The sequence below is a fragment of the Podarcis liolepis genome (genome assembly GCF_965112155.1).
Source record: "Podarcis liolepis genome assembly, chromosome: 7".
Lineage (NCBI taxonomy): Eukaryota > Metazoa > Chordata > Lepidosauria > Squamata > Lacertidae > Podarcis > Podarcis liolepis.
In genome coordinates, this window is record NC_139561.1 from 26,525,498 (window position 1) to 26,548,666 (window position 23,169).

Genomic DNA, 23,169 nt, shown 5'->3' on the forward strand with positions numbered 1-23,169 from the left:
CCTAAAATGCTGGTGAGTTTTAATGGGGACTTGAAAAAGAAATCCATAAACTGATTTGGAGTACTGCCCTTAAAACTGGAGAATTGGGGAGAAGGTGACATGAGCAGAGTTGCCCTGCCACCCCCTGCGCATGCTCAGGTTGGTGTCCTTCAAAGAACATGTCAGAAGGCAGTTCCTCTTTCTTCTGATATATGAAAGGCAGCTGCGTCAATTGGCCCTAAGGTTGACATGGAAAAGTTAAACGATAAACCTTCATCACCATTATTTGCAAACTTAAAATGTTGAGCAGACCTTCAAAGATGGGTGACTACCACCCCAAATAAAGCCTTCATGGTCTGTCCTCCTGAGAAATGGGGGGGGGGGAGTTCTCAGGATCCTAGTCCCATCCATCTCCATAATCCTATGATTCTATTACTATTGTTGGCTTCCATGGTTTATGAATATGTTTATTCTGCTTGGGGTGGTTTTGTTTTAAATGAATTTTAGAGTCCTTGGGTTGAATCCAGAGTTCAGGAGATGTAACAGGCCTGTAGGATGCTGGTTACCTGGCTTCTCCTCCCCATGGGAGGCCCTGACTGGAAAAAAATTAGGGGCACTGTAGCCTGATAAATTGTTTTCCCCGCCCCCCCAGTGCACAGCCCACTCCATTCAGTAGGAACCACCAATCCTCAGCCCACACTAACCTGCCCATTTCTGAAGATCTGCATCAGGAGACCTGCTGTGGTCGCTGCTGCCTTCAGAACTGCAGGTGGTGGCCACTGGAAGCGAAGCCTTCTTAGTGGTGGCACCCCAGTTGTGGGATGCCATTTCCCAGGATGCCCTGTTGGTGCTGACTCTGTTTTCCTTTTGCCAGCCTGTCAAAACTTATTTTGTTGTCCGGGGCTTTTAATGGGAAAGTTTTAACTGTGCGTTGATTGCTGCCTTTATGAGGTGCTCCTTCGCATGTCTATTCAGAGGTAAGCCCCACTTAATTTGATGGGATTTACTCCCAGGCAGATGAGAATAGGAGTGCAGCCTCGCAGTTGGTGTAATTTCAATTGGGGGTTTAAAATGTATAAATTGTTTAATAGGCGAATTAAACAAATTAAGCTCCTCCCACCCACTTCCCCTCCTTTTCCATTATAGCATTGTTCCGGCTGCCTTGGAAGCTTCTATTGAAAGGTGGCCTTGGAAAATTAGAAATAAAATAAACAGGTCGTCGTAGGTTTCCCTTGAGCCAAGGGAAAGTTAAACATAAGCAACTGTAAAGCAGGAGGGAATGGGTTGTTACTTTATATATACTTTCAGGAATGTTTATTATAGGGCGAGCAGTTGCACAACTCCTATCTACTTCAAAACTAAAACATGGCCTGTAACTTTTGCTGCCAGGAAAGAACAAGTAGCTACCTCCAAAATACAACATGGCAAAATACCAAAACGACAACAACAACAACAAAAAACCTTTCTTCATGAGATGGTTTACTTTTCTTAGTGGAGGGGCTGCAGTTGCAGGCTGAGGGCAGTCAACAGGAGCAAATCTTAAACTCAGTTCTCCGTGTTTCCATGTTAGTCTACTATTTTTCTTCTTCTAAAAGTCTCCATGAAAACTCATCCACATTTTAGCACACATATCTGCTAGCCTACATATTCTCGTGTGCAACTTCCCCTAATATAGTCATACCTTGGGTTACAGACGCTTCAGGTTGCGTTTTTTTGGGTTACAGATGCACCAAAATCCAGAAGTACCGGAACGGGTTACTTCCGGGTTCCGGCGGTCGTGCATGCGCAGAAGCACTAAATTGTGCTTTGCACATGCGCAGAAGCACCGAATCGCAACCCGTGCATGCGCACACGTGGCACTGCAGGTTGCAAACATGCTTCCCGCACGGATCATGTTCGCAACCCGAGTGTCCACTGTACAGACATTCTTACAAAGCAATGTAATGTATTTTTGCATGCCGTTCTCACTAATAGAATCTACACACATATTAAAAACTCAGTGAAAATGCTTTTTTTAAAGCGTTTTGAAAAATATATTGAATTTGCCATAAGCTCACCATCGCCATCTCATGTCACATTTGTATAATGCACTTAAAACGTTATATTTGCAGCTGTATAGCTGAGTCCATAGATGCATTTCAATGCCCACTTCTGGGCCATAGCATACGTATTTTTGTACATGTTCCTTGGCTGAAGATCCTGCATTGCAAAATTCAAAGAAATGCGAATTTCAAAGGATGGCTTTATTTCAGTATACAAGCAGTTTGGGGAAATGCAGAGTGAGTAGATTTGCCTTTAAATGTGAACTGAAAAGATCTGGAGAACACCAGGTTGGGGAAAGCTAAGTTAGAACATCTCGAAAGTGAGGCAAGAACCTCTGAAATTCTATTGCAACAAGTATCAACCTCCCATTTGGATTGCTGTAACGTTTTGCACATGGGGCCGACCTTGAAGATCATCCGAAAGCTTCAGTGACTGCCAGAATGTTAATCACTTCTAAAGGAGTTGCATTAGCTTCATAACCCCATCTGGGCCAAATCCAACACAAAAATGTAACATCAATTGAAAACATCAGTAAAGTCTGGGGGTAAAACAAACACTGTCCAAAGGCCTGCCTGAACTTCACGGATTTTGTAAGACAGGTATAGGCAAACTCGGCCCTCCAGATGTTTTGGGACTACAATTCCCATCATACCTGACCTCTGGTCCTGCTAGCTAGGGATGAAGGGAGCTGTAGGCTCAAAAAATCTTGAGGGCCGAGTTTGTTGTAAGACATCTAACAGAAAGCAGGCACAACTCCTGCCTGTCCTCAATTGGCAAGGAGTTCCACAAGGCAGGGCCTGTCACATTAAAGGCTCAGTCCTTTGTGAAGGCCAACTGAACCTCAAGGGCATAGATGACCACCCAAATGCCCCATCAGATTCAGCGATGGGGGTGGAGAATAAGGAATTAAGCAGTCCTTCTTTTGGCCCAAGCACTTTAGGGCTTTGTGAATTCACACCAAAACCTTGAAGCTGGTTCAGACCCTATTTGAAGAAGGAGTTGCTCAGCAGCCTACAGGATTGGGCCTTGGTGTGGTCCCCCTGCCCTTTGGCTCTTAAAGTTATTCACCCATCACCTGCTGGCGGCTCCATCCCAGCTGGGATACGGCAAGCAAAGTTCGTAGAAGGAAACACTCTTCTGACGAAGAGCCATAAAACAACAAAGATGTCAATGTTTTCTGGGCGGAGGCATTTCTTTGGAGCTATCACACTTCACAAACTGCCTAGGGGGTTGTCACCATCCTAGCCGGTGCCAATATACCTTAGTTATTCAATAACTAGAGGGCATCCTTTAAAAATCCAGCTCCGTCACTGTCGAGCCAGTCCGCCTTGACATTCCAAGTGAGAACCAGAGTCGTGACTCACCATGAACACCTACCTGGTGGCCACAGTCTGCCTGAGTGTGCTGGCCGTCCTCTCAGATGGGGTCGAAGTCAAGGTAAGAGTTGTGGAATCCTCCCAGGATCGCCGTTCTGCCCTTATGGCATCACCTTGAAGGAGAGGGCTGTAGCTCAGTGGCTAGAGAACTTGATTCCTAAATGCCTTCGGTCCCAGGTTGAATCCTTGGCATCTCAAAACAGGGTGGAGATAGACCTTTCCCAAAGACCCTGGGCAGCTACTGCCCATCAGTGTAGGTGACAGCGAGATAATAAGTAATAATGTTCTGACCTGATACAGGTCAGCTTCCTTTGTTCATATTTGGACAGCTTTCCATTTAGATCCACAAGAACTGGAATCTTTAGTTTTAAGGGAATGGACTATAGCAGAGGATTAGAGCATCGGCTTTGCAAGAGAAAGCTCCCAGGTTCAGTCCTTGCCATCTCCAGGAAGAGACCCCAATCTAGAACCCTGGAGAGCTGCTGCCAGTCTGCATAGACCAGGGTTTCCCAAACGTGGGTCTCCAGCAGTTGTTGGACTACAACTCCCAAGTGTGGGGAACACTGGTATAGATTATACTGAAACAGATGGGCCAATAATCTGATTCACTACAGGGCAGCTGCTTATTGATCACTTTGGGCTTTAAGTCTGGGAGGTCTTAGATCCTGTGCATGTCCACTAAGAGGTGAACTTCTATAGTCTTAGTTGACGGAGGCGAAACAAAGGAGACCCCTAAAGGAATAGCTTACAGCAAATAGTGGGTCCAGTTAATCATTTACCAAAAGATATGTACACAGTCAGACTATTAGCAGGAATTAGCAGTGAATTTACCAAGCAGCCACATGCCACTATTATTGAGGATTATGTTTCCACTCTCTTCTTTGTTCTGAAATCCACCCCACCCAAATACTGGGAGGATCTCTAAAATAAATTCTGGATTTGGACCTCGCACAGTTTGACACACCCTTGCCGTCACACCATTTACATGCCTTTCTCCTCCTTTCCTTATTGATGGGCATGTGTGCATTGAAAAACAACCACACTGCAACAAAGCAATTTTGATGTGACTGTACAGTGGTGCCTCTGAATGTGAACGGGATACATTCTGGAGCCCCATTTGCATCCAGAAGCGTACGCAACCCTTGTCTGCGCGTCTGTGCATGCGCGGGTCACATGCATGCACATGATGTCATTTTGACTGTCTGTGCATGCGCGAGCGGCAAAACCCAGAAGTAACATGCTCCGTTACTTCTGGGTCGCCGCAGCACACAACCCGAAAATACTTATCCCGAAGCTACTTCAACCCGAGGTATGACTGTACTGTGTGGTTGCCTGGAGATTCTTTCTCTGCTGTGTTTGAGCTGATGTGCACACGCATGCCAGCATATTGATAAAACACCCCATGAAAATAATCTTGATACAGTTGGAGGCACATTGGCGGGGCGGGGGACAATTTTCAGCCAGAGGGCCACACTTCTATTGCATAAACTTCTAGGGGCCACATGATGGTGGGGAGAGAATCAGAGGGAAAAAATGGTGGAGAAATGAATGTAGATTTTACATTTGGGGCTCGTTTCTACACACACACACACACACACACACACACATACACACACACACCTCTGTATTCTATAGAGGATGGGGGCGGGTGAGTTCATGTGGAAACTAGCCTAATGTACAAACATAAAATTTGGCCCCTGGAAAGTTGTCCACAGAGGAATGTGGACCTTGGGCTGATTTTTTTTTTAAGGTTACCTGTTCTACTGTAGCTTTATAGAGGGTTTGTGTATTGTTAGTTTTTAGGCAGGCTAGGCTCCTTGTAGAGCACAGGATTTGATCAGTCAGCACAGCCTTGGAGGATGGTCTTCTGAGAACAGGCCTCTATCTTTATTGCTTTGCAAATACATGCTGGGCAAGGATAAGCCTTGCCCTTGAAATTTCCCAGCCAAGGGATTTGCTTGAAGAGCAGGTTCCTTCACACAAACACACGTAGGTTTCTAAGTTACAGTTTGACCTTTTCAGTGGGTCTCCATGCATGAGGATGGAGGATGGCAAGGCTCTAATGTGCAGTGGTGGCTGGTGGGGCAGAAGGCAGGGGGGGACAACAGTAGGAGGAGACAGACCCAATGGCACACAGTGCCCAATAATTCTGTTTGTCCCTCTGATGAATTCTGTAAGGGCAGATGATAGCAGATCCCAATGTCTTCCCCCTCCTTCTTCCTAATGTAGATCTTCCCTCACCCCTTCTTCCCTGGGACAGATGGAGGCACTATTTGGGGGTCTACCTCAGGTGCCAAAATGTATCAGGCCAGCCCTGGCATCGAGACTGGGGAGGAGGGAGAAGGAACCTATTGCATGCCCTGCCGTGGGCAAGTGATGGTGATACTCTGTTCTAATTTCTCCTGGGCAGGTGGGAGACTACGTATTCCCCTTGGAATCAGTGAAGCAGCTGGAGGGCTTCTTCAAGGAGAGGTCCAAGAACGTACACACGCGCATGGGCGCCACATTTGGTGCGTGCAGAGACCCGAAAATGCCCTCAGAGTTTGCACCAGTCTGTGCATCCCCCAGAGCAGGAATACTGCTCCGACAACTCGGTATGTGGTGATGGTCAAGTGCATGCATGAGAAGGTGGGATGACTCCTTGGCTTTGAACAGCCGGACAGAAGAGGCATATTCCAGATGGGCCTCTGTGCAAGTTTGCTTTGCAGCTAGAATATCAGACCAGCCCTGCTCATCTTGCCCAATGTCCTGTTCCCACAGTGACCAACCAGATGCCTGGGGAAGCCTAGAAGCAGGACCAATGAGCCCAAGACCCCTCTTCCCATCTGCAATTCTCAGATACTGGTACTCAGAGGCATACCACCACTTCTTGTGGAGTGAAAAACTAGTAGCCATTGATAACCTCCATGCCCCCTCAAGCATCTCTAAAATCCTAATCCCCACCACGTGATATGCAATTCTTATTCTTCCAAACGTGAATTCATGTGGAGGAAGCCTAAAAGACCATAAACTGTTAATGACTCATTCTCAAATTGCCCCCTTTAAAAATCAAATTGCCCCCCTGTGGGGCATGTGCCCCACGTTGGGAACCACTGGTCTAGATAAAGCATTTCCTTCAAGAAGTCAACCATTAAACTGGGGGCGTTCGCTCCCACAAGAGGCAGTGAGGTCTACCAATGTGGACAACATTACAAGAAGATCAGACAAACCAATGGAGGAAACCGAAGCCTTCCAGATGTTCTGGACTACACTTCCCATCATCTGTGCCATTGGCCATGCTGGCCGGTGATGATGGCAGCTGAAGTCCAACAACATCTGGAGGCCTACAGGTTCCCCATCCCTGGTGAAGTGACATGGTTGAGATGATTAGCGGTGAAGCCCCAGAGGTACACATGGATCCCCTCCCCTCTCCGTCCCAATTGGAGTACTTGAGTCACCCAAACAGTCACCCCAAAGTCACCCAAAGAGTCTTTCTTTTTCTTTGCTTCAGAAATGATCAGCGCAGATTCTGCAACCTGTGAGATTTGTGCCAACGTTGCCTGCTCTGGATGCTAATGAAGAAGACCACCACCATCTCTGCTGGCTTTCTAAGTGGATCCTGACAACTGGCCCTTGCTGCTACTGCTGCCTTTTCCTCATCCAGACCAACAGAGGACACCTCTGCCCACTTGCACAGATTGGCTGGGCCATTGTGTCCCTGCTGCTACTACCCAGCCTTGGCTTCCTGGACCCCATCCCTAAAATCTCTATGAGCACAATTCAGAGTCCATGTCAGAGGGGAGAGTGCAAGGGACAGGAAGTTGGGCTGCGGAAAGAAGGAGAATGGTTGAAAGGAAGGTGATTGGTCACTGCAAAAAATAATAATAACCACATCAGTTCCATGTAATTTTTCTTCTGCTTTTTAAAAATTGAAAACCAGCTGTGCAAGTTTGCAAATGCGAACAGAAAAAAAGAGGGTGGGGAGAGGAAGTTTTTGTTGCCAGACATGTTTCCTAGTCAAAACCTAGACTTGGCTGTATTTCCCCCTGAACAGGCTCCAGATACATTTTCCCCTATAGGAAGAAAAGTAGCTGGGGTGACATTTTGAGCAAAAGGGGCAATCTGGCTCCCCTCTCCTCTACTTACTCTTCCCTCAAGATTACAACCTCCTGCAGCTGATTCTCAATGAGAAGTAATATTACATCTCAGGAATGTTGGATGCTGCCTAAAGTCATTTTTTCACCCCTCACACTGCCATTCTTAGGTCAGTTCTCCACATTTCTGCACCAGTTTGTCATTTTAAAAAGCACTTGTGAAAATTCACCAGGATTTTGGTGCAAATTTCTCTTAAAATGCACACATTCCCATGCGATTTCCCCTAATGTGAATATTTTTTGCAAAGCAATTTCCCCTAATATAATGCATTTCTGCCTGCTATTTCCACTGTTGTAGGCAGCTTATCCTTACTTTGGCCTAGTATACATTGTTTTGGCTTGAGAGCTGCACTGCAAAATCTAGAGGGGTACTGATCTTGAACAATGGCTGTGCTTCAGCTAGGAAAGCACAAATCAGGCACCTTAAGCTTTAAATGCAAACTGAACTGAACCGAATATCTCCCCTATCACAACCCAGTAGCCAGTTTCTGCCCATCAGCTTTGGGGTGCATTGCAGTGGAGTATAGTGGTAGCAGAGAGGAACCAGAAATCCCAATTTCTTTCCAGCATATTCCTTCCATCCCCAGCAAACCTTTCCTGTTCCCATGGTCTCCCTCTCCCTCTCCTCAGAGGCGGTTGATTTGGATGATGCCCCTGCTTCTTGATGGCCACACATTTTAAAATGAAATCAATATGCAGACTAAAACACTGTGTAAGCCCACATAACACTTCTATTTGAGTTTAAATACCCTTTTGTTCTCTGTTGGTGATCTGGTCGTTTGGTTTTGATGGCGATCTCTTAAGCAAAACTGGCTTCTGACTTGCAAAACTGGCTTCCTCGTGGATATCCCTGTTTGGTGTGTCCAAAATAAAGATTTCCAGTGCACTGATGCTCTCTGCCTTTACTACTTTGATGTGAAAATGGTTTGGCTCGTTTAATTATTACACTCATTTTATTATTTATACCCCCGCCCATCTGACTGGTTTTCGCCAGCCCCATTTTCCCAAAAATTCCCTGTTGCAAGGAAAAAACTCTCTCCATGTAGGTATTAAGCAATAATAATCATACTAATGCCAAATTATTATTTATACCCCACCCACTTGGCTGGGTTTCCCCAGCCACTCTGGGTGGCTCCCAACAGAATATTAAAAACCACGACAAAACATCAAATGTTAAAAACTTCCCTAAAGAGGGCTGTCTTCAGATATCTTCTTAAAGCCAGATAGTTGTTTGTTTTCTTGACATCTGATGGGTGGGTGTTCCACAGGGTGGGCGCCACTACCAAGAAGGCCCTCTGTCTGGTTCCCTGTAATGTCACATCTTGCAGGGAGGGAATCTCCAGAAGGCCCAAGGGGCTGGACGATGGGGGTGGAGACGCTCCTTCAGGTATACTGGGCCAAGGCAGTTTAGGGCTTTAAAGGTCAACACCAACACTTTGAACTGTGTTCAGAAACGTACTGGGAGCCAATGTAGGTCTTTCAGGACTGGTGTTATATGGTCTTGGCAGCTACTCCCAGTCACCAGTCTAGCTGCTGCATTCTGGATTAGTTGTAGTTTCCGTGTCACCTTCAAAGGTAGAGTGCATTGCAGGAGATAACCTGTTTTGCATGTGGACAGCTTTATCTCCAGCATCTCCAGGTGGGTCTGGAAGAGGCCCCAGTCTGAAAGCCCAGATATATACCACCAGTCCCTATGTAACCTTAATGGCATCCATCTGTTTCAAGCGACACTGGAGTGCATCTCTGGGGGTGAAGTCAAACCACTGTGTTAGCATCTCTGAAGTGACTTTCCCAGGGTGTAAGCCTGTGCAGTGTGTATGGAGTTCCTGGGCTGCCCAGACAAGCAGACACCCACCCCCCCGGTCTCACTGATGTGACCAAAAGGAAAGCAGAGTAATACATTTGGCACCAGCTTGGCTGCAGAAGTTGCTGGAAGGAGGCGTACAAGGCACCATCCAGCCAATTTAGGGACTCTACTCTGGAATTGTGTAGTGTTTGCTCCTTACACATCTCCCAAAGTTATCCCGCAATGCATGGGTACAAAAATTTCCTCTGGGTTTACTTCTGAATACTTTCTCATGAATGAGCATAGCCAAGAGGCAGGGGGGCTTTAGGATCAGAGCTTTCCTTCTCCTGATAAGCTACCTTGCCAAGTTGATGGACCCCATCTGCCCCTCACTTCCCTCTGCGGCACATGCAGAATAATAATAATAATAATAATAATAATAATAATAATAATAATATTAATATTAATATTAATATTAATAATAATATTAATATTAATATTAATATTAATAATTTATTTATATCCCGCCCTCCCCAGCTGAAGCCGGGCTCAGAGCGGCTAACAACAACAGAAACTGCCTTCTTGATTGTTGCTCTCTCCTTCTCAACCTGCAGTATTGCGCTAAATGGATCAATTGCATGTCTCAGTATAAGGTAAAGGGAAAGAGACCCCTGACTATTATGTCCAATCGTGGCCAACTCTGGGGTTGCTGCGCTCATCTCATTTTATTGGCCAAGTGAGCCGGCGTACAGCTTCCGGGTCATGTGGCCAGCATGACTAAGCTGCTTCTGGCGAACCAGAGCAGCACACGGAAACGCCGTTTACCTTCCTGCCGGAGCAGTACCTATTTATCTACTTGCACTTTGACGTGCTTTCGAACTGCTAGGTTGGCAGGAGCAGGGACCAAGCAACAGGAGCTCACCCCGTCGCGGGGATTCGAACCGCCGACCTTCTGATCGGCAAGTCCTAGGCTCTGTGGTTTAACCTACAGCGCCACCCGCATCCCTATCCAGTATAAGGTAGCTTCCTTTATATATTCTCAACCCTGTTTGTGGGCAAAACAAATAAATGAATAAACGGGAGGTAACACTTTCACCAAATTTCCCGGGGTGGGGAGGGGAGGAGAAATTATCCAATAGCTTCTCAAAGGTAATTCTTCACAGCAAGCGTACTTTCATGATTACAAATTGGGAAACGAAACAATACAACTCTCTCCCCATGTGTGCGGCTGTGCACGTACATGCATGCCCATGTATACAAAAGAGCTACCTAGGATGAAAAGAGATGAGCTGAATTCAATAAAGCTAATGCAACTGGAATGCAGAAAATGATTCATTCAGGAATGTGTTGACTCAGCTCAGATTAGGATATGCAAACACTTGACCGGAGGCAGGCATGGCACAATGGCAGCTGAGGGACGGGGGCCCCAACATTAAGAATGCAAGGAAAGCCTGCTGGATCAGATCAGTGCCCCATCTAGTCCACCATATTGTCCTCGCAGTCGCCAACCAGATGCCTGCCAGAGACCTGCAAGAAGGTTTCAGAGCACAGGAATACTCTCCCCCTTGTGATTCTCAGCAGCAGATGCCCAGATCCATAATGCTCCTGATAGTGGAGGTAGAACATAGGACACTGATTGACTTCTCCAAAAACCCGACACTGTCCGATTCACTCAAAAACAGTGCTAAACACCTGCAAATCACCCCTGCAACATTTGGGGGTGCGAACCCCACGTTTCACAGTAGTCCGTAAAACAAGCCCTTGGCACCCTAATCCGCAGGGTCACGATTTCGCCAAAAGCCTGTTGTCGTCCGATTCACTCAAAAATGGTGCCAAATCCTACATTTCATGGTAGGCCATAAAATGAGCCCTCAGTGCCGCAGGTAACACTAGCCTCAGTCCCTCTTTCCTTCCCTCCCAAGTTAACAAGACAAGAATAACCAGCAGATCTGGGACATCCCTGTTACTGTGTAAGAAAAAGGAGAGGTAGTTTTACTTTATCTTTTCCTCCCAAATCTGTTATCATTTTTACATATTTATACAAGAATCAACATTCAATATTCAACCACCCTACCCATGTCCCCAAATAAGCACCAAATGTCTATTTAATTACATTTAACATTTCAGTCATTTCAGTTTTTAAATAAAGGTACCATTCCAAAAATCACCATGTGTCCATGGAGGCTTATAACCATGTTCCATCAATGCTGCATATGTAATAAATCTATGACATAAGATTCAACTGCAAATCTTTACACAAAATGAGATTTAACATCTTGAATTTCAAGCAGCACAGCATTGTATCCTGCTGAGTTAGAATAGACCCATTGAAATTGATGGACCTAAGTTAGTTGGACCGATGTTGGATACAACCCAAAATGTCCTTGGCTGAGCCAGCTAAGGATGCTCCATCTTCCCTAATATGTGTCTCCTCTTTCATTGCTGGTGCTTTTCACCCAGCCACAAACCCATGAACTAAGCAGAAGTATTGACGAGGTTGTGCTCATGTAACCACATATTCATTTGAGATTTGTGCATGAACAATACAGAAGTGCTAATCTTTTAACAGTTGCTACAATGACCAGGTAACGGAAGGGTCAAACACCCAGCGGGAGATGCCTTCTCCATGTGAGAAGGGATGTTTTGTTGATGGCTGTCATTGACAAGAGCAATGCACACACTGAAACACAGTTCAGAAATACGTAGTTGAAAAGTAGGACACAGTCGCTGAATCAGGAAGGACAATAAACATGAAAGCTTTGGGGAGGTTTGCCTAGAATTGCCACATCTCAGACATTGATGTGAAGATTCAGGAGACCTAAAAGAACATCGCTGCTCCTTCCAAACCTCAGCAGGAAGGAAGGAGAGAACAAGACAAGGGCACAATCAGAAATCTCAGTCTTCTGCTAGCTTTTGCTAATCGATCCTTCTGCCAGGCACATCATCTACGACCATCAATAACATCTAGTGCAGGCAGCATTGGCACAGATATAACACAGAGCAATGTTGGGCACAGCAAGATCTGTTCAAGAAAGAGAAAAGACCAGGTTGGTTGTTTCCTGATGTTATAAGTGATGCTTAAACAGACACTCACATTCCCTGTGAATGAAGGTGGGTGGGGTGGAGAGCTAGCTAGAATGCACATTTTGTTTCAAATACCTATGATCTCTCTTCAGCTGCATGTTTCCGTAAAGAGTGCACAGGAGGTACACATCCTGGATTCAATCACCATTGTAGCATCCCTTCAGATGATGCCCATGATGAGAGCTGCTCCCCACAGATGGCTCCTGGAGAACTGTCCTCCTATAACTTATGCCAGGGGTCACCAAGGGGATACCCGTGGGCACCATGGTGCCCTTGAGGTTTTCCCCTGGTGCCCACAAAGATGTCCATCCCCAACTTCCTCCCTGCCACATTTTCTAAAAGGGATAATGGAGGATGCTACAAGGAGGGTGCTTGTTTCCAGTGCCTCGTAAGTGTGAAGGCAGGCTGGCGGAAGGCAGACAGGTTGGTTGAGCAGCACCCCGTTTGCCCAAAAGGACAAGCCTCCACAGGTTTCAGCTTTTAATGCCCACAACCCCACCCTTCCATGTGAAAGGAAACAGGGGGCTTCCAATGAGAAAGAGCAAGGAGATCAGGAGCCCTCACAACTCACCAAGCCTCTTGAAAATTGGGGGGCATATTTCCCTTTACAGATACCCTGGAATTCTTACGGCAGCTCTGGGTTTCCACAGAGAGTAAAGAAGGTGAGCTGGCTCCTGGTGTGGAGGGGGGCAGATCCCGCATCCCTTTCCAAGAGCTCCTTGAGCTTTTTCGCAGACTCCAGGGAAAACGCAATGTCTCCAACCTGACCCAAGATAACCAAAACATTAAAGAAACAACAAGATTAGGGTGGTCCACAAAGCTCCCCAAGCTGAGCTCTGGACTAAGACTGGAAACAAGCCCGATGTTCTATTATTCATGGATTCCTTCCTTCCTTCCTTCCTTCCTTCCTTCCTTCCTTCCTTCCTTCCTTCCTTCCTTCCTGAATTCCACTCATCCTGAATTCTAGTTCCTCTTCAAGGATTTCTAAACTTAATTCTGGAACTGGACTGTAAACATCTATCTGATCATCATTTTCCCTTCCTTTACTTGGGAAGCTTCCTTATCCAGAGTCAGGCCACTGATCCATCTAGCTTAGTATTGTCTACACTGACCTTTTCACACAGGGCATAGTTAGAATTTGCTCCCATAAGATGCACTAACTTCTAGAGGGCAGGTGGAAGACGCTTCATGGCACCCAACCATAAGTGTATTTGTGGAGATGGGGAACTTGAGGATATGAGTCACTGTTTATTTTACTGATCCATCATAAAGGAAGTCTGAATGATAGGTGTTAGACACCAGCGCCTCTTTGAAATGGAAGTTTATGTGCTTATTAAATTCTGATAAGGGTGACTGTGTGTGTGTGTGTGTGTGTGTGTGTGTGTGTGTGTCTTTGTAAGCAAAATGAAAAAAATAACCTTTTTTTTAAAAAAAGGTCATAGCAGCAATTACCAACATAATGCAGCTTTTAAAAAAATAATTAGAATTTATTATATATATGATAGCTCAGCCTGGATAGCTCTGTTGACTGCTGATAAAGCTACTTCCACCCTACAGAGGAGGTGGGGTTGCGGGCTTCACAGCCCCACCACGCACGCAGCGGCTGGAGCCCAGCCCCACGCAATTGGGGGGATTCCCAGCTATGTCACACCCTGGCCAGCCAATCAGCTGGCTCTGGGGGCATGGCCTGCTATATTTAAGGCAGGACCCAGCCAGGGAGCTCCCTCTTTCCCCGCCTGCCAGCTGTTCCTGCTTTATCACTGCTGATAATGCCAAGGTTGCAGGTTCGATCCCTGCATGGGACAGCTGTACATTCCTGCCTTGCAGGGGGTTGAACTTGGGGGTTCCAACTCTACAGTTCTATGATTCTAATACACACACACTGGATTCTCTGACTGTTACTTCCGTTGTCTTAATGGTACCATCAGCATCGTGGTGATGCTCATACATCATTTGCCTGACTCTTTAGGGCTTGCAAGGAAGCTCCACTAGGTTCACCCAGGAGCAATCCCTTGGCAGCTATTTCAACCCTTTCATTGTAGGTTGCAGTAGCTGCGTCCCTGTTTGCTTGAGCCACTCACCCACCCTGACACAGCTCCCACCTGTCCCCAGGGCTCAGAATTCCTTCACACACCCTTAGTCTCTTGGACCTCTTGACAACACAGGTGGGGAACCTCAGAACCAAGGTCCAAAGGTGGTGGCCCTCCAGGGTGTTCTATCTGGCCCTCACAACACTCCCCACTGGTTTGCGTCACCGCTCCTCCCTGTAATTTCCCCCGTCTGACTGTGTCCTAGAACTCTGAGAACATGTCTTTGATGTTTGGATTGAAGATAGAGATGGGTGCGTGAATGGATGGGCGTATCTAATCCAATAAATATTTATTGCTTGTAGTCAGAGGCCATTGCAAATACAGTAAAATGCTTATTAGCACAGACATAAAACAGCAGGTGTGCAGCTGAGCTCCTTGTTGCCTTCAACAGTGTGCCTCTACCTGACTGGTTTCGGTTTGGCTACCTTGTTTTCAGTGCTTATTAAGGAGATTCCTGCAGGATCCGGCTAGTGGCTCATCTAGTCCAGAGCACAGGAGCACTCCAGAAAATTCCAGAAAATGGAATTCAGAAGCATTCTTGCCTCTGACCATGGAAGCAGAGCCCAGCTAGTAGCTACTTATAACCTTGTCCTTGATGAATTTGTCTAATCTTCTTTTAAATAGCCCTGTCTGAAATCCTAAACAATGATGAGCTAGATGGACCAAGCCAAGGGTCTGACTCTAGATAAAGCAGGTCCCAATATTCCTCCTTCTCTAGAGGCGCTTTCTTCAGGACATGGGATTCAGAGCTGCACATTTTTGTCCTGAGTGAAATCTTGCCTTTGATGCAATCAGAAACTAGGGACAACCTGGAACTGGCGTGAGTGTCAGGAAATTCGCTTGGTTGAACTTAAGAAATCATTTCTCTGAACAAAGCATGCTTCTTGTGTCATGATGTTTCCCTCTACTGGCCATCGATGGAAAGACCCAAATTTCAGCTTCCATGTTTTTTCAGAGACTGCAAAATAGGTACTTTCTTGTTGAAATGCAAACAAAATCAATTTCCTTTCCCATTCCTATCCACAGGTTCTGTTTCTTGCTTTAGATGAGGTGTAGAGAACTTTAGAATACTTTGGCCACCTCATGAGAAGAGAAGACTCCCTGGACTCCCTGAAAAAGACCCTGATGTTGGGAAATATGGAGGGCACAAGGAGAAAGGGACAACAGAGGATGAGATGATTGGACAGTCTTCTCGAAGCTACAAACATGAGTCTGACCAAACTGCGGGAGGCAGTAGAAGACAGGAGTGCCTGGTGTCTGGCGTGCTCTGTTCCATGGGGTCACGAAGAGTCGGACACGACTAAACGACTAAACAACAAGAGAACCTGTGGCCCTCCAGTTGCTGCCGAACTACATCTCTCATCAGACCTGGCTATTGGCCACATTTGCTGGCGCTGATGGGAGTTGTAGTTTCACCACATCAGGAGGAATGAGAGGTTCCCCATACCTGCTTCAGGTGCTTGCTTAGAATGTTCTAAGTCATGTAGGCCTACCCTGTCGTGTGGCCCAGTCATGTTGCTTGAACCATCAAAGATGTTCTATTGCTGCTGTTGCCTTAAATTCACTTTCAAGTCTTAAAATGTACACCACTCTGGAAGTTTTGTACAGTGGTACCTGGGGTTAAGTACTTAATTCGTTCCGGAGGTCCGTTCTTAACCTGAAACTGTACTTAACCTGAAGCATCACTTTACCTAATGGGGCCTCCTGCTGCTGCTGCACCGCCACTGCACGATTTCTGTTCTCATCCTGAAGCAAAGTTCTTAACCTGAGCTAATATTTCTGGGTTAGCAGAGTCTGTAACATGAAGTGTCTGTAACCTGAAGCGTATGTAACCCGAGGTACCACTGTATGTTGAACAGTATAGACGCATCTGCTTGTAGCATGGGGTGGAGAGCAGAAAGCAGTGTACCAGCTAGACAACTTTGCAACACTTCTCTTTCTGAAACCTGCGTCACACAGAATGATACCTTGCCCTATGTTTGTGTCAAAATGCTTAGAGTTCTCCCCTGCCCAAACCACTGAGCTTCTGGTTTGCTTTTTTTTAAAGGCCACATGTACATTAAGCATGGCCTGTCCTGGGGGCATCTATGACCTGGTCACACCTATGACTCAAATGAGTCATGAGTAGTCCACTGAATCAGTGCTTTTCTACTCACATCTTTCTTAAAGGGTGTCTCAGAGGCATCTGCCTCACCACTGTGAAGGCTCGACGCTGAAGGAGATGGACATTTATCCTGATCCAGCAGGGCTCATTTTATGTACATATGATCTGGTGTTCTGTCAGTTTTTGGTTTGCCAATAAGGTCTCAAAAATTTAATCTTTTCCCAGTACTGCTATTTGCCACAGTTCCACAGACTCCCTTCTTGGGAAAGTTAGTTCAGGTTCAGTATTCTGCCCTATAATTTCCACACTGAAGACAGATGGAAAGAATTCGTTCAGCTTCTCTGCAGTCTCCTTTAGCACCTCTTTCACTTCCTTGTTGTTCAGAGGTCCACCTACCTCCCTAGCTGATCTCCTGCCTATAAGGTATTCAAATATTTTGCAGTTGAGTCTCAATGCTTTTAGTGATGTGCTCTTCCAGTTCCTTTCTGGAATCCCTTATTTTTGGGTTTGCCACAACCCGGAACTGTTGAATCTAATCATAATCACAATCACAATTTATTATTTATATCCCACCCATCTGGCTGGGCTTCCCCAGGCACTCTGGCCAGCTTCCATCAAAATATTAAAATACAGTAAAGCATCAAACATTAAAAGCTTCCCTAAACAGAGCTGCCTTCAGATGTCTTCTAAAAGTCTGGTAGTTGTTCTTCTCTTTGACACCTGGTGGGAGGGCATTACACTGGGGGGGGGGGCGCCACTATCAAGAAGGCCCTCTGCCTGGTTCCCTGTAACTTGGCTTCTTGCACTGAGGGAACCGCCAGAAGGCCCTCAGTGCTGGACCTCAGTGTCCGGGTAGAACGATGGGGGTGGAGATGCTCCTTCAGATATACTGGACCGAGGCCGTTTAGGGCTTTAAAGGTCAGCACTAACACTTTGAATTGTGCTCGGAAACATAGAATTGTAGAGTGGGAAGGGACCCCAAGGTTCATCTTGTCCAAACCTGCCCACAGCCCTCCTGGGATGGGCTTGAACCACCAACCTTCTGGTTAAGAACCATGTGCAGTGACCCACTGCACCACCAGAGGTAGCACCTCATGAATTAATCTAAGGCAGGGGTCTGCAACCCGCGGCTCCAGAGCCGCATGTGGCTCTTTTACACATTTGCCGCGGCTCTGGGATGGATACTAGCGAGGGGAGGAGGCGCATTGTGCGCCCCGACACTCCCCACTGTGGAGGGCGCTGTACTGGCTGTGACGTTGCATGGGGCGGTGCGTGCGTTAGTCACGCACTGTTCCGACGTCACCTTCCCGCCCGCTGTCAGATTGGAGGGCAGCGGCGTGCATGCTTTAAATGTTGCAATGGTTTTGCGGCTCCCAGGGTTTTTTTTTTCTTCGGAAACGGGTCCAAGTGGCTCTTTTTGTCTTAAAGGTTGCAGACCCCTGATCTAAGGCTTAAATCGGGGGGGGGGGGCACTATGACAGCTTCTGGGTTTTGCTAGACTCCAGCCCTGAATATTGACCATGGACTACAACATCTGGAGGGCAGGAGTTTGCCTATGCCTGCTTTACTTTCTAAACTGTGGTGAGGTGGGAGCTGACATGTGATCGCCTCTTCCCACTCCCCACCCCACCCCAGATTTCCAAGAATGGGAATGGGAAGTCGAAGGGGGAGTCGTGTGCTGGAGAGATCTGTTGCCTTCAAATTCTGCTTGCTGGTTTTCAGAGGGATCTGACTGGCCATTTCATGCAAGCAGAAAATGCTGGATCAGATGGGCATTTGGTCCAATCCAGCAGGGCGCTTAAGTGCACGTCTCCTACAAGATAGCCACCGTTGCATGTTCATTGCGCATGAATTGTGCCAAAGTTTACTGAAACACTTTTTCTAGGCCTGCAATGCAATCCCCACTGTAGCCAAACGGGAGGTGAAGGTAGCAAAAGCAAGATGTGCCAAAGGGCAAATACCAAACCAGTTCAGCTTGCAAAGCCTGTTAGAAAATTTAACTTCCATCTGTAGCTAGCGGGGAGAGCCCAGCACTGGCTGGGATTCCCCCCCCCCCCCGGAAACTCAAAAATATTGTGTTTTTTCAAATGAATAGTGTAATTTGTGAGTTTGGACCTATCATGAAAGCATGCCAAAGTCACATTTCAGTCTGCCATCTTGATTCAAACTGGCACCCTGGCATCCAAATGGTGATGAAGTCTCCCACACCACAGCTCAGGAACCAGTGGTGTCAACTTGGATAAAATATTGGGAGGAGCCAGGTAAGCCCCACCCTGCATAATCGATCACATGATGCAGTGCACACACACACCAATTGAATGGTGTCCCTGGCTTCCTCAAATGTTTTATTGGGGGGATGAAAGGACCTCAGCCCCTAGGAGTTGGCTCCTGTGTCAGGAACTCTCATGTCAAATATGGCAAAAATATCTCAAGAGGTCACTAAGTCTATGTCAAAGAACAGGCAAAATCAGTGATGTTTTGGTCCACCATCTTGATTCAAAATGGCGCCTGGCATACAAACAGCACCAAAGTCTACTACCTCCACCTCAGGAACTCTCGGGCTGAGTTTGGTGACATTGTTCTTCTTCTTCTTACTCATCATTAATATATCATCACCATCGCTATTTATTTAGTCATTACCCACCCTTGACCGTAAGTTCCCAAGCTGGGTTACAACATTGAAAATAATATTTAAAATAATTTAAAACAACTTTCAACCATAAACACATCTCAAATATTTTTTGAGATACACATCTCAAATTGGGGTGTCCAAATATTGACACAGACCCCATCCCCACCTCTGAAAACCCTTGTGCCAAATTTGGCAGCGATATCAGGAGTGTGACGACGATATCTCAGGAGGTAGCTAAACCTGTAGGAAACAGACAAGCCACTTTCCAAAGATAATAGTAGAAGTGGAAGGGTTCAGTTCTTGAGATACATCACAGACAAACTCGCTGGGGCATCTTGCTGGGAATGCTTCTGAAATTCTCCTACTCAGCATTCCTTCTTGATTTTTTCGACTTCTGAATTAACCAGCGTAAATCTTGTTTCTAAAGCAAAACCAAAGCATTAGGAGTTCTCAGTTGCTCTGAGGTTGTCGCCACCTGACTCAAGCGAAGCCTAGAATCCCTACAGTTAGGAGGATTTGGTTTAATATTCGGGGCTTTGGCTGAATCCGGTGTCCAGGCCTACAAATAAACATGAAAGCATAAGTAAAATGATATCTGGAGAGCCCCTGAATCAAAACTGTATTTCCCCCCCTAATTGTTCATGGATTTTGTTGTTTATGTTTTGTCGCGTTACTTTAAAAAGCAGAATTTGTGTGCACATATAATGTGTTGTAGCCAGCTAAGATCTACTCAGAACAGAGCCATTCAATCAGAGGGACGTATGTTAATCATGTTCATTAATTCCACTGGGACTGCTCTGAATAGGGCTGGCATTGGTTACAAACCACTGCATTTTCCCTCTGCTGTGCTCACCTTGATAACCGTATGCTGCCTTCAATGTTCATGATCTGTCAACCAAATCGCCATAGACCGATTAAAAATAAGTCATTCGAAAAATTGTATGCTGCCTTGAAGGCCTATTGGCGGAAAAGCAGCAAAGAATTTACAAAATGAAATAAATGCATCGTATGCACACACATCGCAGGAAGACTCTGCCAATGGCAGTGCCTGCCACCCTAGTGCATGCTGCACATGTTCAGAGAAATGTACCATCCCATTTATACTTTATGTGATGCACACACACTTGATATCCAGGAGATAAGGCAGTGAGTGTTTCTTATTGATGGAAGATCACCAGCCAGGATTCTGTTGCAAGAGGAAGCAGAGGAAGGGCCCCAGGAACATTGACATCCTGCTTCCTCCCTCCTTGTGGAAACCTCTATGAAGAGATTTCTGAGCTGTCATAACAGGTAGGTTGGGGGATGAGTTTCTTCCATGTGTATCCTCCTATTGTGTCTGAAATACAAGTCCATTAACTGTGTCTAAGTCTCTGGAGATGTGCATCTCGTCTCCATGCATGACACCAGGATGAGTTGGAACAAAGGCCGAATAAAACCCTCCAATGAATAAAAGTTCTAGACCTCATGGCATTCATTACCCACCCAATGTGGGACAGGGATGAGATGATTTCCAGCACTGTTATTGCGCCTCCAGTTTGCTCTGTCTGCTCCTCCTGAATTTTGGTTTAACTTGCAGGATTTCTTTAAAAAATACTTCCAGAAAAGAAGTACAGTGGTACCTCCAGTTGTGAACAGGATCCATTCTGGAGGTCTGGCCGGATCTCGAGGTTCTTGCAACCAGAGGAGAAGTGGTTGATCACTTCTACGCATGTGTGCACAGCAAAACACTTCTGGGTTTGCTGCTTTTGCAACCCGAAGTTTACGTTGCCCAAGGGTAACGTAAGCTGAAGTGCTACTGTATGCAGCCAAAGGGAAAGCGCACATTGATTAAGTAGTGGACAAAAGCAATCTTGATGCAACTGTACATTTCCGAGCACAATTCAAAGTGTTGGTGCTGACCTTTAAAGCCCTAAATGCCCTTGGTTCAGTATACCTGAAGGAGCATCTCCACCCCCATCATTCAGCCCACACACTGAGGTCCAGTGCCGAGGGCCTTCTGGCGGTTCCCTCGCTGTGAGAAGCCAAGTTGCAGGGAACCAGGCAGAGGGCCTTCTCAGTAGTGGCACCCGCCCTGTGGAACGCCCTCCCACCAGATGTCAAAGAGAACAACAACTACCAGACTTTTAGAAGACATCTGAAGGCAGCCCTGTTTAGGGAAACTTTTAATGTTTAATAGGCTATTGTATTTTAATATTCTGTTGAAAGTGCCCAGAGTGGCTGGGGAAACCCAGCCAGATGGGTGGGGTATAAATAAATTATTATTATTATTATTATTATTATTATTATTATTATTATTATTATTATAACTGGATGTATGACTGCATTAAGATTCTTCTACCGTGATCTTCTGTGGATGCTCATGAAACCCTCTTTGCTCAGACACCAGACCCAAATACCCTTGATGCAGCAATATGTACAATAAAATCCAGCATGACTTTTTAAAAAAGTTACTACTCAATACTCAGCTATTGATCATTAATGTTCAAGAGGGGGAAAGACTGTTCGGTTAGTTCAGAACATGCTTTTGCATGCGGAAGATGCTCAGCATCACCAGGCGTGGCTAAGAAAGACCCAGGGGAGAAGTTCAATTCCCATCACATTTAAAGGTGAGACTACATAATCGGCGCTTTCCGAAGCAATACAGGCAACTTTCAAAATTTGCACTTCTCCAGATTTTGCAATGCTGTTCCTCAGTCACGTAATATGTAGGGGGGAAATGAACAAAAAGGTTTTCCCCCCTCATTTATACCACCGGAACTCATGGACATGAGTTGAATGTTGAAAGATTCAGGACACGTTAAAAAAAATAAAATCCTTCTTCAGGCACCTTTTATCATATGTGGTGGAAGTGTAAGGTAATAAAAGCATTCTGGGAAATGATATATAATAAACTGGGGAAAACATGTTTAAAATAACTTTTATAAAAAAACACACACAGAGGCTTTTCTATTAGGAATTGTAGGTGCCAAAATTCCAAGGGAGCAGAAATTACGTTTTATGTATGCGACAACAGTCATGCGGATATTGTTAGCTCAGAGATGGAAAGAAGATAAAGTCCCTACCAGAGAAGAATGGCAAATGAAGTTGTTGGACTATGCTGAAATGGCAAAACTGACCAGAAAGCTCAGGAACCAGGAAGACCAAAACTTTAATAAGGAATGGGGAAAATTTACAAGTTATCTTAAAAACCACTGTAAACAGTTGAAAACATTAGCAGGACTGCGATAACACTTGTAATGTAATGAGAACTATGGATGCAATGGAGTTATATAAAAAATCTTGGATTATTTTTAAAAAGATGCAGTGGAAAAGGTTTAATAACAGAACCCACAGAGGGGAAGGTTGGAAGTCCAGAGATTCGGGAGAATCTTGTAACTTTGGGTGTGTTGTGGGATGTTTGTCTATGGAACTCACTGCCACAGGAAGCAGTGATGGCCACCAACTTGAAGAAGAAGAAGAGTTTGGACTTGATATCCTGCCTTTCACTCCCCTTAAGGAGTCTCAAAGCGGCTAACAGTCTCCTTTTCCCTTCCTCCCCCACAACAAACACTCTGTGAGGTGAGTGGGGCTGAGAGACTTCAGAGAAGTGTGACTAGCCCAAGGTCATCCAGCAGCTGCATGTGGAGGAGCGGGGAAGCGAACCCAGTTCACCAGATTACGAGTCCACCGCTCTTAACCACTACACCACACTGGCTCTCTTGGATGTCTTTAAAAGAGGATCGGACAAATTCCTGGAGCACAAGTCTATCAATGGATACTCCATGGTCAGAGACAGTAATGCTTTGGAATACCAATTGCTGGGAATTGCAAGAGAGGAGAGAGCTCTTGTGCTCAGCTCCTGCTTCTGGGCTTCCCACAGGCATCCGGTCAACCAATAGGAGGACAGAATGCTGGTGGGGTGGGGTGCATAAAGATGCATCAATTATATTAGGCAAAGTTGCG

At 45.9% G+C, this 23,169-nt stretch overlaps 1 protein-coding gene and 1 long non-coding RNA gene across 2 annotated transcripts; one reads left to right on the forward strand and one right to left on the reverse strand.

Moving 5' to 3' along the window:
* Nucleotides 1-3,332: 3,332 nt before the first annotated feature.
* On the forward strand, nt 3,333-8,416 carry GUCA2A (guanylate cyclase activator 2A). Its single transcript, XM_083513369.1, has 3 exons — nt 3,333-3,459; nt 5,809-5,992; nt 6,889-8,416. The coding sequence occupies exons 1-3, from the start codon at nt 3,388-3,390 to the stop codon at nt 6,951-6,953; spliced, it is 321 nt and encodes a 106-aa protein (XP_083369495.1). The 5' UTR covers nt 3,333-3,387; the 3' UTR covers nt 6,954-8,416.
* A 3,407-nt stretch (nt 8,417-11,823) lies between these two features.
* LOC310711816 lies at nt 11,824-13,252 on the reverse strand. The gene is made up of 2 exons (XR_014528649.1): nt 12,973-13,252; nt 11,824-12,339 (listed from the first exon to the last, which is right to left on the reverse strand). It is a non-coding gene; the product is annotated as an uncharacterized lncRNA (long non-coding RNA).
* Between the last annotated feature and the right edge of the window lie 9,917 nt (nt 13,253-23,169).

What these genes read in the sequence shown, in the direction of transcription:
- GUCA2A (XM_083513369.1), top strand. Translation starts at nt 3,388, where the DNA reads ATGAACACCTACCTGGTGGCCACAGTCTGCCTGAGTGTGCTGGCCGTC. An exon ending in CAGATGGGGTCGAAGTCAAG is followed by an intron (nt 3,460 to 5,808) that starts GTAAGAGTTGTG and finishes TCTCCTGGGCAG; the next exon opens with GTGGGAGACTACGTATTCCC. An exon ending in AATACTGCTCCGACAACTCG is followed by an intron (nt 5,993 to 6,888) that starts GTATGTGGTGAT and finishes TCTTTGCTTCAG; the next exon opens with AAATGATCAGCGCAGATTCT.